Genomic DNA, 16,538 nt, shown 5'->3' with positions numbered 1-16,538 from the left:
AATCTCCCTGACGGCTGGCCAGAACAGCCAGGCCTCTGCTCCTAGCCATCCAAGACCAGCTCTGGAAGACTTCTGGGGTATACAGCCCCAGCACTATCCTTCCCGGCAGTATGCCCAGGGTAAAGGTGCCACCCCAAGATGACACACCTCCACAGTGGGGTCATTCTCAGTCCAAGCTCTTGCTTACTGTAGCACTACCCATGCTGGACTTAAGAGTTCTATCTTTCATTCCACACCCTCCCACAAGTGCACCCTTTATATCCAGCCCTAGGTTGGATGCTAGAGACACAACGAGGATTCTGACAAAAAGGACTTCCTGCCCTTGGGGAATCCACAATGGGGAATTCTGACCTGTACCTAGACAATAACAAGCTAGTGCTATCAGTACTGAGGCAGAAGGGAATCCAGGAGTTGTGTGGACCTAGAGGAGCCTTCTGATTCAGCTTGTAATCAGGGTTAGGGAATAGTTCCTAGAGGAGGTGATACAGAAAGAGTGAGCCACTGTGCCCGGCTGAGTTTTTCAATTTAGAAAGTAAGAATAGGCCGGGAACAATGGCTCACGCCTGTAATCCCAACACTTTGGGAGGCCGAGGCGGGTGGATCACGAGGTCAGGGGATCGAGACCATCCTTGCTAACACAGTGAAACCCCGTCTCTACTAAAAATACAAAAAAAATTAGCCAGGCGTGGTGGCGGGCACCTGTAGTCCCAGCTACTTGGAAGGCTGAGGCAGGAGAATGGTGTGAACCCGGGAGGCGGAGCTTGCAGTGAGCGGAGATCGCGCCATTGCACTCTCTCTAGCCTGGGCGACTGAGTGAGACTCCATCTCAAAAAAAAAAAAAAAAAAAAAGAAAGTAAAGAATAAGGCCAAACATGGTGGCTCACACCTGCAATCCCAGCACTTTGGAAGGCCACAGGGGTCGGATCACCTGAGGTCAGGAGTTTGAGACCAGCCTGGCCAACATGGCAAAACCCATCTCTACTAAAAATATAAAATTAGTCGGGCATGGTGGCGGGCACCTGTAATCCCAGCTACTAGGGAGGCTGAGGCAGGAGAATTGCTTGAACCCAGGAGGCAGAGGTTGCAGTGAGCCGAGATTGTACCACTGCATTCCAGCCTGGGTGACAAGAAAAAAAAAAAAAAAAGAAAGTAAAGAATAAAGTGGAGGGAGTGCTAATAGAAGTCAATGAGGAGACTATGGCAGTGCTTTTGTAAACCATGGGGTAATGGCTTGGAATAGGATCCTGGCGGTGGTAGAAGAAGGCTGACCAGAAGAGGGTCCTACCCCCAGAAGGCTTCCTCCTTCCTCAGATTCCTCCTGCCTAGCTGATTTTGCTCTTCCTTTTCACCGGTATGAAGAGGGGCTCCTCGCACACCACATGCTCTCGTTCCACGGCTTCCAGAAAGCCTTCTGCAATTGTTTTGACTACACACTGCCTACCTCTTCTCAAAGAACAAGCTTGTGGAGAGCAGAGGCCAGAGGAACCCTTATGGTGACTCCAGTTTTTGCCACTTCAGGTCACATCAGGGGACTGAATGTGGACTTCAACAGAGGCTCCCCACCTTCTAGAACAGGCCTCCCTCAGATAGACCAGAAACCCAAAGGAAGGGACTGAGCACATAGTCTGTGCTGTGCCTTGAAGGCTGAGGTGACAGGCAGAGAGAGGAGGAGGTGAAATGGTCAGGAGCCCAGAGGCTGGGGAGGGGGTGGAGCTGAGATCAAGGGCACTTTACCAGCTCACCTGGCCCCCAGGGGCCAGGATAGAAGGGGCAGGCAGTGCTAAGAGTGCAGGGCTGAGACCCCACCCTCCCGACCTCAGCCAGCACAGGAAGACAGAGGAAGACTGTGCATTCTGGCAGATCTCCAGTCTCCACTGGAGGAGCTCTTGGGACCTGCATGAAATGGAAAGCTTTGCGCTGCCACTGGGAAATGAGTGTTTGTAAGGAAGAAGATTGAGTCCCCTGTGGTGGCCCTCAGCCCCGCCCATTCCATCCAAGCAAAGGATCAGTTTCTAGGAGTCCCTGGCCCCAGCCGCAAGCAAGGCCACAGCCAGGAAAAAGGAAGGAGCTTACTACAAATATAAATACCTTTAATGAAAAGCCCTGCTGCGCTCTGCAGAGCCTGGACAATCACTGCCAGAGCAGGGCTGGAGGTACGGGCGCTGCTACCTGACCCAATAGGCTAGGTCAGAGGCCTCAGGAGGTAGGCCAGAGCCAGAGCAGCCGCCAGCAGTGGGGGCACGGGGGCCATGGGGAGTCCAGGCGCTGTAGCCCGCAGCGTCTCCTGGTTGGTTTCGGAGCCTGTGCCGCGCTCCTGAACATGCACTGGGGCACCGCACAGAGTGTGCAAGTTATTCGGATGGGGGGCCTGACGAGCTTCTTGCTGTAGTGATTCCCACACTGCAGCTGCCTCCTCCGGACAGCCCGACAGGACCCGAGAGACACAGGCATGGAAGTCATTCCAAGACCTGTTAAGGGAGTGGGATTAGGGGGATTAGGTGAGGCAAGGAGACTTTAGCTTGGGAAATAAAAGGTTCAGTCCCCAATGGTGGCACAGGTTGGGCCACTGCCTCACACCCGCCGGTACCTGCAGATGGTCTCCAGCTCGCCTCCGCGGCCCATGCCGTCCCCCAAGCGGATGAGACACTCGGCGAAGCCCTGGTATATGGTGTCACATCGGTTTGGGCCCGCTGCAGCTGCTGCCAGGGGAGGTAAAAGGACTAGAAGTGGGGCAGGGGTGGGGTGGGGGAGGAATGGTAGATAGGATGAGCCAGGCCCATCCCCCAGCCCCCAGGGGCTTGTTTACCTGGGAGCACTCTGGGGATGTGACTCAGCGGAAAAAGGGTGCCCCAGGGAACTAAAGGGCAAGTCTGGGGATTACCTACCCAGGCCCCCTTCAAGGTAGGACCCAGACTGGGATTTGTACAGGGGGAGGGGGTATTGTGTCCCCCAAGTCAGCTCTTCCTCTGAGCTTCTGGGGCCGCAGGTGAGAAGGGTCCACGTAAGGAGTCAGGACAGGGTGGAGGGGAGGGAGGTCCAGAAGCCCCAGACCAGGAACAGGTGCATCTCTCTGCGGTTTAGACAAGCTTTGCTTGGCCCTCCGAACTCTCTCTAAAGATAGATATTTTTGGAGAGACGAGGCAGGATGCAGAGGTATTGGGATCCAGGCCAGACCCTCAGAGAGGACTTAGGGATCCTATGACTGGTCTGTAAGTCCTGCCATTGGCATGTCTCCCTTTATCATAAGAGGGGATGCAAATTTTGGAGTCCTTCCCCCGTAACTGGGGCTGTTTGTGCCTCTCACTTTCTGTCCTGAAGTCACCAGCACACCTTCCTGGAGCCCTTACAACTCTTCTCCACCCTGGCACCCAGCGTTCCCACACATCCTATGCCCAGCCTGGCCTGGCTGGACGAGAAGGGGGTGTGGCCCGGGCCCGGGACGCCCGCACTCACCGAGGGGCAGCAACAGCAACGGCCTCAGGGCATGGGGTGGTTGCCGGCAGCAGCAGCGGTGGCGGCAGCAGCACATCATCCCTGGCTGCGAGCCTAGTGCGGGAGCTAGCTGCTTGGAGTGCAGCCCGTCCGCCCAGCCCCCGGAGGGAGGGACGGTGATTGGATGGGAGCTGGGGGTGGGGCTCCGAACCCACCCGGCGGCTCCGCCTCCAACACCGAGATGGGAAAAAGAGCGAGAAGACCTCAGAGAGCAGAAATTCCCAGGAGCACAGGCTGGTGCTGGGCAGGTTCCTGGACCCTCACCCCCATAGAAGGAGGGAGAAGGGAGATCTGGGAAGGCAGTTGGAGCAGATGAGTGGGTAACCCGGCCCCTTGGCTGGGTTGGCCTCGACAGAGCTCCACGGGGAAGAGATGGGCAGAGAACGACCAGACGGCAGTTAGGAGAGTCACATCAAAGACGAACCAAAAGCACACACATACTCCATTTTATTCCAAAAGCATTTAATTGAATTTCTCAATGTTTTTCAAAAACAAAAAGATCCAAATTAGAGGTAAAAAGGAACATGGAAAATTCCACTCAAGTGGTGTCACGATCTCAGGGTCATGCTCCAGGCATGGCAGAACCCAAGCAGGCACAATACCTGCCCTGGGCCCAGCCTAAACCTTCTGACTACCACACCCTGTAGACCACGGCCAGTGCTCCCTGCTCCCTGACCCCCAAACACCCCAGAGATGGGGGCCTGAGCAGGTAAAGGCCAGCCATGACCCTGCCTCGGCCTAGGCCTGTCTGCTGGCCTTCAGTGCCATCTCACCCCTGGGCAAGGCAGGCTTAGCAGCTAAGGGAGGCTGGGGGTCACGAGGCCATGCAGCATGAGGCTGAGACGCCGGGCTGCTTTGCCAAGTGAGTTGTGTGGCTCAGCCTGCAGGAACTGAAAAAGCTTTTGGCGCACCTGGGCCATAACGGAGCCCATGTGGTCCCGAGTGATGGGGTCACTGTGGTCCAGGTGCATCACGGCCTCTTCCAGGTAGCTGGGGATGGGGGGGAAAGGACAGGCTACAGGTGGGTGCCAGCAGATGGGAGCGCCCCCTGGTGGCACCGAGGCCCAGAGGGAACCCTCTGGGTGAAGGCAGAAAGGATTGGTGGAGAAAATTAGGGAGAGGATTCAGGCAGAAGTGGGTGTCAGCTTCAAACTGCTCCCTCCCACTGCCCCACTCCCCAGCTCATCTCCCCATCCCTGGCTGCCCCCACTTACCTGAGCTTGAGGTCAGTTCGAGTGCCAAGGTCAGATGCCAGCTGCTGGATGAGGGAAAGGAGCACAGGCTGGGACAGTGGGCAGGGTGGCTGCCCAAAAACCTGGGCTGGGTCCACAGTTTCACATACATACAGCACCAGGTTCAGGTCAGCAGCTGTCAGCGCCTGGAGGAGAAAAAAACAGCAGTGTTTATAGCAAATATCAGGATGGAATGTCTGCTTGTCTGAACTGTGTGGCCTGGGGGAGGATGACCACAGGGTGGGCTAGTGAGAGCTCCAGAGGGACTGAGAGAGAGCCCCGTAGGGCTGTGTAGTTATCCTAGGGGATTAGGAAATCGTTCCTGAGAAGGGTAGTTGTAAAGCAAGTGGGCTAGGTGGGAAGAAAGGGGTCCAGGAAGAGGAAGCAGCAGGGACAATGGCCTGGAGGCCAAAGGGAACCAAGAACACTCTGCTGGGGCCAGAAGGTGCAAAGGTGGTGGGTGGAGTAGAATGTATGGTGTGTGGGCCTTGTCAAGAGACACATGACCCTTACCAGGGCCTAATGCCTATCGTACCTGCTGGAAGGCCTGATTGAGGTGGCCTTGCTGCAGCAGCTGCAGGATATGGGCTTGCTGGGCCTGGCAGTCAAGGTGGGCAGAAGGGACAGGTGTGCCAGCAGCTGAGCGCATGGCCTGCATGATGCTGGAGGTGACGGCGGCCTGCTGCTCCTTGAGCGCCACACTCACCTCACCCTTAACGATGCGCTGTACCTGTGCTAAAATGGACTCCTGCAGGCTGCAAAGGGAAGTGAGTGAGGTGAAGTGGACAGGGAGCCTAGTCTGGCCTTTCTCAAGCCCACCACCTTCCCCAGTACTCTGCCCACACACCTGCCCACAGCCACATGCAGCTGGTGCTGCACCTCAGCCCGAACACTGCTGGCCACGGTGGCTGCCATCTGCTCAGTGGCACTCTGCAGTGTGCTGACCAGGCCCCGCAGCTGGGCTAGCACAGGCTCCCTGGCCTCCTGTTCCCGTGCCTTCCGGCTCTTCATGTGGCTTTCTAGCTGCTGCAAGTCTGAGGGGTGTCCACAGGGACTGTAAGAGGAACAGTAGGAAAAAGGATAACCCCTCCCACCTTGGACCATATGACCCCACTCACATTCCTGTGTCCCCAGCCGGAAGCTATCATTGATTTGCTGGAACATGGCCTGGCAGCTCTTCTCAAAGGCCGGCAGCACCACACTCTGGAAGGCTTCCCGGTAGGCAGCCTGCATCGGCCCCTGTAATGTGTCTGCAGCTGCTCGGGCGATGGCATCAGTCAAGTTCTGGGGTTAGAGGGAGGGGCCAAGTTGAAAGCCTGAGCCCAGCCTGGCCTGACTAGGCCCAGGAACCACCACCTCCACCCACATCTTGGGCCCTATAGCACCTTGGACTTGAGCAGCTTGGAGATGTTCTCTTTCATGCTGCCCTCCACAGCTGTGAGCTTGGTAGCCACTGAGTTGCTCAGTTGGCCTGCCATAGGCTCCAGACTCCTTGAGACACCTGGGAGAGGGGAAGAGGGTGAGGTGGAGCCATGAGAAGAAGCTTGACAGGTACCCCACTCCCACCTGAACCACCCAAAGGGAGTCGGCATGCAAAACTCACATGGAGGGACTGTCTTCTTGATCTCATCCCGTATGCTGCGCTCTAGACGCCCAGCTACAGCTGAAGACAGTGCTTGGGACAACTGTTGTGTCAGCTGCTCCTGCAGCTGCCCTCCCCGCTGCTGCCCCTCAGCCAGTGCTCGCTCCAGCCGCCGCTCTGAGCCGTAGCTAAGGAACAGGCCTGGAGCAGGTCGTGTACTCCTTCCCAGGCCAAGAATGCTGCCCCTGTCCCTATGCCATGTTGTGCTACCAGCCTCAAGGATACGTTCCTGCTCGTGCCGGGTCTCAAGGGCACGTTCTACGTGGCCTGTGACTGTGCTCTGCAGGCCTTCGAGTTGGGTACACAGACGCTGCAGCAGCTCTTCTTGGCTGTGCCGCAGCTCTGCCAGCTCTCTCTGCTGTTGCCAAATTAGTGCTGGCCAGTCCTCAGGGGGCTCTGCCACCTGTCAGTAGCACTGACAGTCACATGATGCCTGCCCCACCCATCCCCACACACCAGACCAGGGAATGGCCCAGAGCCCTTCTCCACCCCCGCAGGGTGAAGTTCCACAAGTACAAAGTGGGCTCATTCACTTACCTGGTGCTCTGTGAGCCGGGATCCCATGGCTGCATCCCTGCCATAGGCGAGAAGCACCTCAGGCTACGTCAGGCAGCCTGGAGACCACCCTCTCCCTCCCTAGGATTCCTCCCTACCCATCATCCTTCTTGCTTTTCCTCCTGAGCTTGGGTGAGGTTCGAGGGGATCCCTTGGTCTTCCAGTCCTTGGCAGGCAGCCGTGGAGCAGGAACTTTGGTGCCAAAGCCTCCTGAAGCAGAGGCAAGGCTGGCCACCTCATCATCATGGTCACTGTGGGAAGGGGAAAGAGGAGTAAGCCCCTGCCCACTTGCTGCCCATCCCCCCATGAGGGCAATGGTGTAGAGTGGCTCCCACCTTTGCTCAGCACTGGCATCCTGGCTGTCACGTTGCTGCAGCAGGTGATATGGTGGTCGGTGGAAGGCTAGGCTCTTGTGCTTTTCCTGAAGGCCATTCCTGGGGCTGGGAGGACAGGCCAAATCAGCAATGGATGAATCTATCTGAAGCCCCCCGCTGCTAGCACACTTTTCCCCTCCCAAGCTCCTCACCTTTCTGCCAGGGTGCTGCAGGTCTCACGAGTAATGTCAGGTGCTGTGGGCCAAACCTGACTATCAGGAGTTGAGGCCTCCTGGGTCAAGGCTGCCTCCAGGAGGGAGGGGGTACTATGCCGATCTCCATCCCCAGGACCTCCATCAAGGCCAAGCTGGGGGCCGAGCTCAGGCCCTGGCCGGGGCCGTGGGGACAGCAGGTGCAGTGCCGAGGCAGCTGAAGCCATACTGTCTGGCTCAAGGCCCTCTGGTGCAGAGGAGCCAAAACCACGGGACAGGGCCTCAGACGCAATCTCAGGGATGTCCTGGGACAGGGCAGTAGAAGCTGAGGAGATGACATCAGGGGAACGGGTGCGGCTAGGGGAGGCTTGGGGTAGCCCCAGGGGCTCCACTTCCTGCAGCTCCAGGGACAGTGCAGAGGCGGCAGTAGGCACCTGAGGTGGGCCAAAGATGGGGGCTTAAGTGACAGGAAGTGAGGCAGAGATGGGGGCACAGAGACGAGGCATTAGTATTAGTAGTAATGAGAGACGGGGCAGCAGGGAAGTGGGGATACAGGTCAAAAATGAGGCCACAGCCAAGAAGAGGAGGTGGGGACAGGGAGGCTGAGGTGACACCCACCAGGAAACACAGGAGGGTGAAATGACCTCAGGGAAACATGGACCACGTCGAGTAGAGCAGGATCAGCAGCAGGGAGCCGGGAGGAGCCCACCACCCACCTTCCCTGCTGCCGCCCACCTGCTCCCCACACTTCACACACACACCCATTCACACACCTGGCCCGGCCCCTTGGGAGTCAGTTTGTCAGCTGGGGCTGGGAGCAGGCCAGGAAGGAGGCCGCGCGGGCTTGCCTGAAGGCTGCCACTGCTGCTCATTGTCAGGCTGCCATCCAGCTGCAGCTTGGGGCTCAAGGTCAGCTCCTCAGGTGGCCTGGTCGGGGAAGGCTGAGGTGTCAGCAGCCAGAGCTTGGTATCATCTGGTACCAGCCCCTGCCATCCTCCATCTCTGACCCTTGCCTCACCTGGTCAAGGAGGGGTCCACAGCTGAGGTGCTGCTCATGGCAGACACAGCTGTAAGGGAGCTGCTGCTACTGCTGCTGCTGCTGCTGCTACCGCTGCTGCTGCTGCTGGGAGAGGCAGTGATCTGGGGAGATGCAGGAAATAAGACCTGTGGCCTGTGGCTGAGGCATTCCCAGGTCCTCCTACCCTGGGAGAGTACCTGCTGCAAGGAGGCGCTAGGTGTCATGAAGGCGTCAGGTGTCATCAACTTGGGCTTGGTCTCACTGCTCAGACTGAGGAAGTCGGCGGGTGCAGGCAGCTCCACGATTCGTCGGAGGTCAGGCTGGGAGCCGTGAGCAGCTGACCCCAGGCCCTCGGAGCCCAGTTCGGGCCGAGACTCTCCAAATGCTGCAGGGCAAGTTGCCATTTGAGTTAGATCTCAGACCCTGGTCAGTCCAACTTACCCTACCTCCCTCTCACGCCCTACTCACTAAAGTCCTCGTGAGCAGTGTGGGTGGGCAGTGGGGCCACCACATCAGGGTTCAGCTGTGGCTGGAAGCGGATCTGCACATCTTGCAGTGCCCTGCAGGAAAAGAAGGGGGAGAATAAAGTGCTCCAAGGGCGAGGGTCAGTAGAGTGGAGATAGACACAGACAGGACACTGGTGGGCCTCCCCACTCACTCACTTAGTATGCACACAAAAGAGCTTGATGAGCACACCGGCCGCAGACTCCATGGCACCGGCTCCATGGGTACCATCTGAAAGGACAGCGTGGATGATGAAGCCCCTGGCCCTCTCTGTGCCTCCACAACCCCCTAGATATATGGACACATAGCTCTGACCCTGAGGCAGCTCACCAGCACCCAGGCTGTCATTTTCCTCTTCGGCAGGCAGCACCTCAGTGTGCCGTAGCCGGCAGCGACTCACAACCTGGATACCGAAGCTCAGCACAGGGTGGGTGAGCAGGAACTCCGAGATGGAGCTGAAGCAGGCATGGCCCTCCTCCTGGTTTTGCAGCAGCTCCATCACATAGAGGACCTGCACAGGCAGAACGTTCCTAGCTAAGCTCAGAGGCTAAGGGCTGTGATGCGCCACCTGCTCCCCGGCCTTCCTCTATAATCCCAACTCTGCCCAGGGTACCCCATGGCAGCCTACCTTCCGTTGCACATCGCTGAGAATCAGGTATTCTGCTGAGAGGTCCAAGCAAACCTTGAGGCTAGGGGGCACACTCACTGAGCTGAAGATATCTGGGGAGAAGCTAGAGAGCCACAAAGCAGAGTGAATGAGCCTGAGAACTGAAGGAAGCCACATTCCCAACCCTGCCACCCCTGCCCAGTCCCCCAGCCTTCCAGACACTGCTTACCGAATAGTCTGCAGGCAGGTCCAGGATACTGTACACCACATCTTTAACTCTCGGTTCTGGTCAGCACCAGTAATAAGGAACCTCCAGAAAGGGACACTGCAAGGCAACAAGGCACTGAGTGACTGGCTGGGCCCCCTGCTGGGAGCCATGGTCCAGCCCACCACCCACTAGGCTGCCCACTCACTCACTCAGGGTCTTGTTTCTTATGGTTGTCACAGAACAGGAGGCAGGAGAGGGGCCGCCCATCATGAGGCTTCCACTCGTGCAGACACCTGCCGGTAGGCAGATGAGGGGCCTGAGTGAGTGGTCGGGTGGGCTACCTTGGGAGGATCCTGGTCCCTGAGGCCCTACCTTACCTTGGCTCATCTTGCCCCTCAATGTAGATCTGCCAGAACTTGACATAGCCATCATGGCTCGCAGTAGCCAGCACAGTCCCATCAGGTGAGAGGGCTCCTTCACTGAGGCACTAGAAAGAACCCAAAAAGCTTTGCTGACTAGAGGTGAGAACGAGCCCCTCCCAAGTGAGGATGGTAATGAGCTGGGCTGACTCACGGTGGGACTGGCATGCTTGTGTGACTGACTAAATGAACAGGGTTCCTAGAGAAGGCCAGACCTGCAGGGTGCTGCTAGGTAAGGAGAAAGCTGCACAGGTGAGGGCCACTTTGAGCTCAGAGTCCCCATGGGCAGAATGCTAGTAAAGCTGCCCGGGCAGCTGTGGATATAGGGAACAGACGATGGATATGAGGAAGAGGGGAGGGCAGGGGAGGCAGGCAGTCACAGGCTTACCGTGCTATGACCTTTTACCACAATGAAGCCCTGCTTGATCTGGCTGACATCCACAGGCCAGGTACTGTGGCTGGAGCGGAGCATGTCCAGGTCCCACACCTCAGCCTGGAAGGCACAGGGAGGTGAGTGTGCAGCCCAACCCCATACTATGGCTTCTCCGGCGCCTCTTCATGTCAGCCCCCTCACCCGGTCTTCATGCAGCAGGGCCACTGTAGGGCTGCTCTCTTCACAGCAGTCCTCGCTCTCCTCAGGGATGAAGGGGCACCAGATGATCCTGCGAAAGTGGTTCAGTGGCGTGCCCTCTGGCTGCCGAATATGGACCAAGATCTCTTCTCTGAGCAGGGTGTTAAGGGCTAGATAGGTGAATGAAGAGGCGTGACACCCCAGCTCTGCCCACCCTTCTTCAGTCCCACCACCCACAGGAAGGAATGGATACTGAATTTTGCCATTAACCAGAGCCAAGCGCCACACGAACAGGTTGCCTGCCTCATCCAGGCAGGCCAGCTGTGGAGAGTTGAGGTGCGCGAAAGCCAGATCAGCCACACTGCCTGTGAAGCCCTTGAGCAAGGTCCGCTCCGAAGTGCTGACACTGATCACCCGCACCATGGCAGAGCCATTGTTGGCAGCTGGAATCAGGAGAGCAGTGGACCATGAATACGTATCCAGGCTCAGGCAGTAACAGAGAAGCGCTGCCCCTGCCTGTCTCCCTGCCACCACCATAGTCTCAAGCTTGGTTTTCCCACCCAGCTCCCCAAGAGGCAGCATGGACAAACCTTCCATTGTACCCCTAAGGCCTGAGTGGCCTGATGTTGGAACTGGCTCTGTGGGACATCCAGCAGAACATTCCTTCCTCCTCACTGTCTTTACTCACCCCGAATGGCATAGGCCAAGAAGGAGTTAGACACAGCAATCAGGTTGCCATAGTAGTACTTCTGCTCCCAGTCATACTTGGCGACAGGCTGAATTTTCACCTGAGAATCCAGGGTGAGAAAAGTCATGGAACTTCCCCAGAGCCTAGGTGGCCCCCAACATCCCTGGGGATGGGAGAGGACACAGATGCAAGTCCAGCTACCCACTGTTACCTCCTGGAGCCAGACTCCCACAGAGGCTTGGCACCCAGCCCTGGCTTCCTGAAACTGGGAAAGTGTCAAGGTGGTCCCCATAGGAACTGGCAGCATGAGGGAGACTGGAAAGGCTGGGTGTGCCCCCATATATTACATATGCCACAGCATCCTAGTACCTACCTTGTTGCTTCCCCGGGCCTTGCTTGAAATGCTAGAGTCACTGCTGGCCACAATCTCCACCTCCTTGGCCAAAATTCCAATGCAGGTGGAGCTATCATCTCCTGAGAGACAGCTGTGGGGAAGAGTGCAAAAACTTTGTCTCTTGTTCACCCAAAGGCTCAATGGGCAGGGTTGGGAGGAAACGAGGACATAGCCAGACTGGTGAAGGTATCTAGTCCAATGTCAGCTTTGCCTGGTCCACTGGCCCCAGACCCACAGCCCGCTTGCTCACCTCCTTCCTTGGGAATGAGCCTACTTTCATTCTAAACCAGGTATCCAGGCCAAACCCTTGAGCTTGTCCTTGCCTCTCATCCTAGTGCAAGCTCAAGCTCCACCCCAGGTCATCTAGAGAGGAAGCAGCAGAGGCTGCTGACCCCGCTCACTCTCCAGCTCATGCCTTCAGCTAGCAGACACCCCAAATACACCATCGCCACTATTGTCGTCTCCTAGGTACTCACATGACCTGCTTCTCTTGCAGGTTAATGGGTGGCATGGTCCGAAGGCCAGTCTTGTTTGTTGAGGTACCATCACCTGAGCAGAGCGGGTCTGGGACCAGAAGTCCATTGAGGTCCCCATTGTAGGCACTGGATGGCCGTGGGCTTTCTGCACTGGGGCCTGGGGACAAAGAGGGTCACTCTGATAAGGTTGCTCGACCTGCCCACAAGCCTCTCCCCTTTCAGAGTTTCCTTCAAGAACTATGAGGTGCTCTAGGAACATTCAACTGAGCAAAGCATGTCCATGAGGAGGAGGGCCCTGTGTTCATCTCTCGTTCCATAAACACTGATGTAGGCAGGATCAAGGATGAGCATGAGGCTCTTCTACCTGGGGGAGGGGTACAAGCCATCAAGGACCCTTTGAGGGCAGTGAATACTCAGGTCTGGGTCACTACAGAAGAACTCTGTGGACTCTGAGTGAGGGCATAGGAGGGGTCAGGAAAGACTTTATACAGCAGTTAGTGTGACCAGAACACACAAACACAGGAAGGATGGAGGGAAAACAAAGCTACAGAGGCATCAGGTATGATGCTGTGGCACTCAGACTCTCCCTGTGGGCCATGAGAACCATAAAGAGTTTCAAAAGGGAAGGTGACGTGGTCAGTTCCAGCCAGTGGGATGATTACTCTAAGATAGCATGCAGAATGGTTGAGAATCTGGGTGAGAGAGATCAAGGCCTAGACCAATGTAGTGTCAGAGTTTGGAGAGAAGATGGGCTCCTAAGGCATGGAAGGGCACTGGTAAGATGTGGAAGGGGCTGCCCCACACAGAAATGGCTCAGAAGAAGCTATCTTGGGCAACACAGAAGGCAGGGACATAAAAGAGCTGGACCAAAAGGAGAAAAACTATGGGGCAGCGTGTGGAGTAAGGAAAGACAGCATTTCAGTTCTTTGCAACTGGCTGGGTTTCAAACACTCTCATAGGCTCAGACACCATTTCCAAAATCCCCAGGTGGCAAGGAGCCTAGGGCTCCACATTCAGAACATAGCAAGTTTCCAGTCACAACAGTCTTTGAATTATTTTGGTGCAATCTCGGCTCACTGCAACCTCTACCCCCTGGGTTCAAGGGATTCTCCTGCATCAGCCTCCCAAGTAGCTGGGATTACAGCTCACCTAATTTTTATATTTTTAGTAGAGACGAGGTTTCACCATGTTAAGAAACCATGTTGGCCAGGCTGGTCTCGAACCTGGCCTCAAGCAATCCACCCACCTCAGCCTCCCAAAGTGCTGGGATTACAGGCGTGAGCCACTGCGCCCAGTCCTCAATAGTCTGAGTTCTGACCTGGTCGTCCAGTGAGAGGAGACAAGAAAGAGCTGCTTGGCAAACAAGGGAATCAAGTGCCAATCAATAAACAAAGGAGTTATAAGGAGAGCCTCCAGGCCACTTCATTCGGATCAGAGCCACTTTAGCTGCTCAGGGACAAGCTGACAACTCTCCCTTCCATGAAGGGTACCATGAGGACAACCAAAAAGCAGGCCCAGGCTGTACATGGTTGGCCATGCCAGGCTCTACCAAATCTCTGCGGAGTCTAGTCTACAAAGCAGCTGAGCAGCAGGAGAGGTCCACGCCCAACTCATGAGTAAAGAGGGCACACACTCCAGGCCTGTGACAAAGGGCCGAGTGGTCTCAGGCAGCAGATGGATTTTCTGAAAGTAGGGGTTAGTTGAATCCACCTCTAGTGAGCACCAGTGCCTGCTTCCAGAAGCAGCCAGTCTGGGCCTCCCAGCAGGTGTAAGAACAAGATCTGAGGAAACATCAATTCTCCACTGTACGCCCACACCATCATCATCGGCCACTTCAGAGATCCCTAAACCTGTCAGTAAACTAGTGCCTGCACACGTGCTATTCCTCTTCCTAATAGGTGGCTTCTACATAGGTGCCTTGGGTGCCTTTCCTGACACCCAAGCCCCTGTTCACATTACAAGACCTAGCCCAGTCTCCCCTCTCAGACCTGCACTCTGCACTCACCAGCCTCCACCCTTCCCATGCCCATCACAGTATCGAGACACTCCTTTCTTTCAATGACAACAGTATATTACAACCCTGTTAGCTGTGTCTTGGGGAATCTTTGGGGGCAAGACTAGTTCTGAGGTATCATTAAGAGCCAAAGCGAAATATGAATGAATGGGAACAAATTAAGGCTTGCAGATATTTGTAGCATAATTCAGTCAGGGTGGTGCGGTCTGTGATTTGCCTTCATCCCAGAAAGAACACGGAATTTGGACTGGACACCTTCCTCCTGGAAATCAGTTTCAGAACGGGAGGCCTGGAGTCTTTATTCCAGAGAGAAGGGCAAGTTATGGAGGGGGACCGGCGGCTCTTCAGCATCGCGCTTAAGTCTGGGCCCAGAATTCCACATACGGAGCCCAGACCAGGCCTCTGAACCATGGCAAAAGGGAAGAGGAGCTAGGCCAGTCCCAGGAACACTAGAGACCTCGGGGCCAGGAAACCAGAGGGCTCCAGCGGATTCAGAGAAGGGGCTTCACCTTCAACCAAGACGCTGAAGGACAAGGCAGAACAGCCTGAGGACAGGATAGGGAGGGGTCACACTCAGGGGTCTGCGCCCTTCGAGGGGCACAGTCAATCCCCGTCCACCCTTACCCGCCGGGAGGATCCAGAGCCAGTCCTAAGGGAGCTGTGGACCCCAAGGGCGGTTCAGACGCGCGCCGCCCTTTTGTCAGCTCGCCTGGGGCCCACCCCCGCAACCCCCGCTCACCGCCCGCGGGCCGGTCCAGCTTGAGGATGTCCCGCAGATGCTGCGTGGCGTCCTCGATGTCGATGCTCGCGCAGGAGGCCATGGGCCCAGCGGCGGGCGCCAAGCCCGCACCGCGTTCGTTCCGCCGCCGCCGCGCACCACGCACCCTCGCCCACCCGCCACGGGGCGAGACAGCTGGACGCCGGTCACTACACAGTCCACCCGCAGTTCGCAAACCGCCGCCCGCGCAGCGTCCCTGAGCCCCGCCAACCACACCAACCGCCTCCACTTCCGGCACCCACGAGCCGAGGCTCCCGGAACCTGCCAGGGCCGGAGAAGAAAGGTTCCGGGCTGGGGGCGGAAGCCTAAACCCCTCCCGCAGCCCGTCCCCCTCGGCGGCCCCGCCCCTGTGCCCGCGAGGTCAGGGAAGTCCCACGGGGCTGAAGTAAGCGTGCACGCACTGGGCCACCCAAAGCCCTACTCGACTCAGAAGCCGCCAGGTCCCTGCCCACTCCCAGAACATGGACTCCGATGGTCCTAGGACGGGGTCAACTCAGCCGCCCATGCTAAGGTCCCTCAGACCCCCAGAATATGCTGAATTGGCAGGTGCCTCAGGTTCCCTTTGGGAATGGGTCGGTATAACTCAAGGCCTGAAGCTCCCTCGAGGTCATAAAACTCAGGAATTGCAAGAGCAGGGGAGATGATCCCACTACAATGATCAGTCATTGTCCCCTACTGTGCCCCGGCATCCCCTTGTCCCACGTGGCACCCTCAGGTTGGAAGAAAGAAACCACAGTTTACAAATTCTTCTTTATTGCAGACAGTTCAGGCACAGGTACATGGAAGAAGCGGTATTGCAGATTTTACACAAGGTGGTTTGAGGCAGCACGCACCTACCTCTTCCCCACCCCCACTTCCCCAAATACACATCAGCCTAGAGATCATTCCCACTGAAATCTCCTGAGCATGCTGTCCTCTCAAACAACACACCATCCAGCCCTGTGCCCAATGTCACCAGGCAATCTGTGGGATCTGAGGAGGTCCTTAGCCTCCACCCGTAGTGGGACGGGGGAAGGGTATCCTTTTACAGTCAGATTTAGCTGTGGTGTCCTTACCAATCCTAAAACCCTTAACAGGGCACTGACCCAAATCTTGGGTTTGGTTCTAGCCTATGGTTGCTACGTTGCCACTAGGTTTATACCATCCAGAAGTCTGTGGGACGAGGGGCTAGATTTGTACTGGGCAAGGCCTTTGTCCCCAAAATGGAGAAGCAGAAACTGCCCTAATAGCTAAGACTCCCTGGAATTTGAAGATAGCATGAAGTCTGTATGCTGAGGAAGGAAGTAGAGAGAGGTCTGGCAATGTCCTGCAGCAGTCTGAGGGGTGAGGACTCCTCAAGTATGAGTCCCTCACAGACTGCAGCTCCTGACCTATACTCCAACCCAACTGGGCCTGGCTCTGTGGGCAGTGGAGG

The 16,538-nt window shown here is 56.6% G+C and overlaps 2 protein-coding genes across 6 annotated transcripts; both read right to left on the bottom strand.

The window, feature by feature from the left end:
- Window positions 1-2,073: 2,073 nt before the first annotated feature.
- On the bottom strand, window positions 2,074-3,858 carry NRN1L (neuritin 1 like). 2 transcript variants are annotated; one of them, XM_002826557.5, is made up of 3 exons: window positions 3,454-3,858; window positions 2,588-2,720; window positions 2,074-2,468 (listed from the first exon to the last, which is right to left on the bottom strand). In XM_002826557.5, the coding sequence occupies exons 1-3, from the start codon at window positions 3,530-3,532 to the stop codon at window positions 2,183-2,185; spliced, it is 498 nt and encodes a 165-aa protein (XP_002826603.2). In that variant the 5' UTR covers window positions 3,533-3,858; the 3' UTR covers window positions 2,074-2,182. The 2 variants fall into 2 exon arrangements, with proteins under 2 accessions (XP_002826603.2, XP_024089510.2); XM_024233742.3 differs by having other exon boundaries at window positions 2,093-2,468; window positions 2,588-2,699.
- Window positions 3,859-3,937: 79 nt separating this feature from the next.
- Window positions 3,938-15,412, bottom strand: EDC4 (enhancer of mRNA decapping 4). Of its 4 annotated transcripts, none has more exons than XM_002826591.4 (29): window positions 15,086-15,412; window positions 12,333-12,489; window positions 11,836-11,947; window positions 11,463-11,562; window positions 11,028-11,217; window positions 10,778-10,925; window positions 10,592-10,696; window positions 10,162-10,271; window positions 9,994-10,077; window positions 9,806-9,901; window positions 9,598-9,700; window positions 9,300-9,480; window positions 9,128-9,200; window positions 8,934-9,025; window positions 8,663-8,850; window positions 8,466-8,587; window positions 8,221-8,374; window positions 7,448-7,881; window positions 7,257-7,361; window positions 7,020-7,172; window positions 6,904-6,940; window positions 6,592-6,769; window positions 6,328-6,483; window positions 6,110-6,225; window positions 5,843-6,008; window positions 5,572-5,758; window positions 5,260-5,479; window positions 4,707-4,870; window positions 3,938-4,482 (listed from the first exon to the last, which is right to left on the bottom strand). In XM_002826591.4, exons 1-29 carry the CDS (start codon window positions 15,165-15,167, stop codon window positions 4,290-4,292), a joined length of 4,206 nt encoding a protein of 1,401 aa, XP_002826637.1. In that variant the 5' UTR covers window positions 15,168-15,412; the 3' UTR covers window positions 3,938-4,289. The 4 variants fall into 4 exon arrangements, with proteins under 4 accessions (XP_002826637.1, XP_054390980.1, XP_009249111.1 ...); XM_054535005.2 differs by having other exon boundaries at window positions 8,296-8,374; window positions 15,086-15,390; XM_009250836.3 differs by having other exon boundaries at window positions 6,328-6,769; window positions 15,086-15,402.
- Between the last annotated feature and the right edge of the window lie 1,126 nt (window positions 15,413-16,538).

Source organism: Pongo abelii, chromosome 18 (assembly GCF_028885655.2).
Source record: "Pongo abelii isolate AG06213 chromosome 18, NHGRI_mPonAbe1-v2.0_pri, whole genome shotgun sequence".
In the NCBI taxonomy this organism is placed as follows: Eukaryota; Metazoa; Chordata; class Mammalia; order Primates; family Hominidae; genus Pongo; species Pongo abelii.
This window is presented reverse-complemented; position numbering and strand designations above follow the sequence as displayed.

Coding starts and splice junctions, on each gene's coding strand:
- NRN1L (XM_002826557.5), bottom strand. CDS start 3,532: ATGATGTGCTGCTGCCGCCACCGCTGCTGCTGCCGGCAACCACCCCAT. Junction 2,721..3,453: donor GTTGCTGTTGCTGCCCCTCG/GTGAGTGCGGGC, acceptor CCCCACTTCTAG/TCCTTTTACCTCCCCTGGCA. Junction 2,469..2,587: donor GAGCTGGAGACCATCTGCAG/GTACCGGCGGGT, acceptor CTCCCTTAACAG/GTCTTGGAATGACTTCCATG.
- EDC4 (XM_009250836.3), bottom strand. CDS start 15,167: ATGGCCTCCTGCGCGAGCATCGACATCGAGGACGCCACGCAGCATCTG. Junction 10,078..10,161: donor GAGGGGCAAGATGAGCCAAG/GTAAGGTAGGGC, acceptor GCCTACCGGCAG/GTGTCTGCACGAGTGGAAGC. Junction 7,173..7,256: donor GATGCCAGTGCTGAGCAAAG/GTGGGAGCCACT, acceptor CCCTTCCCACAG/TGACCATGATGATGAGGTGG.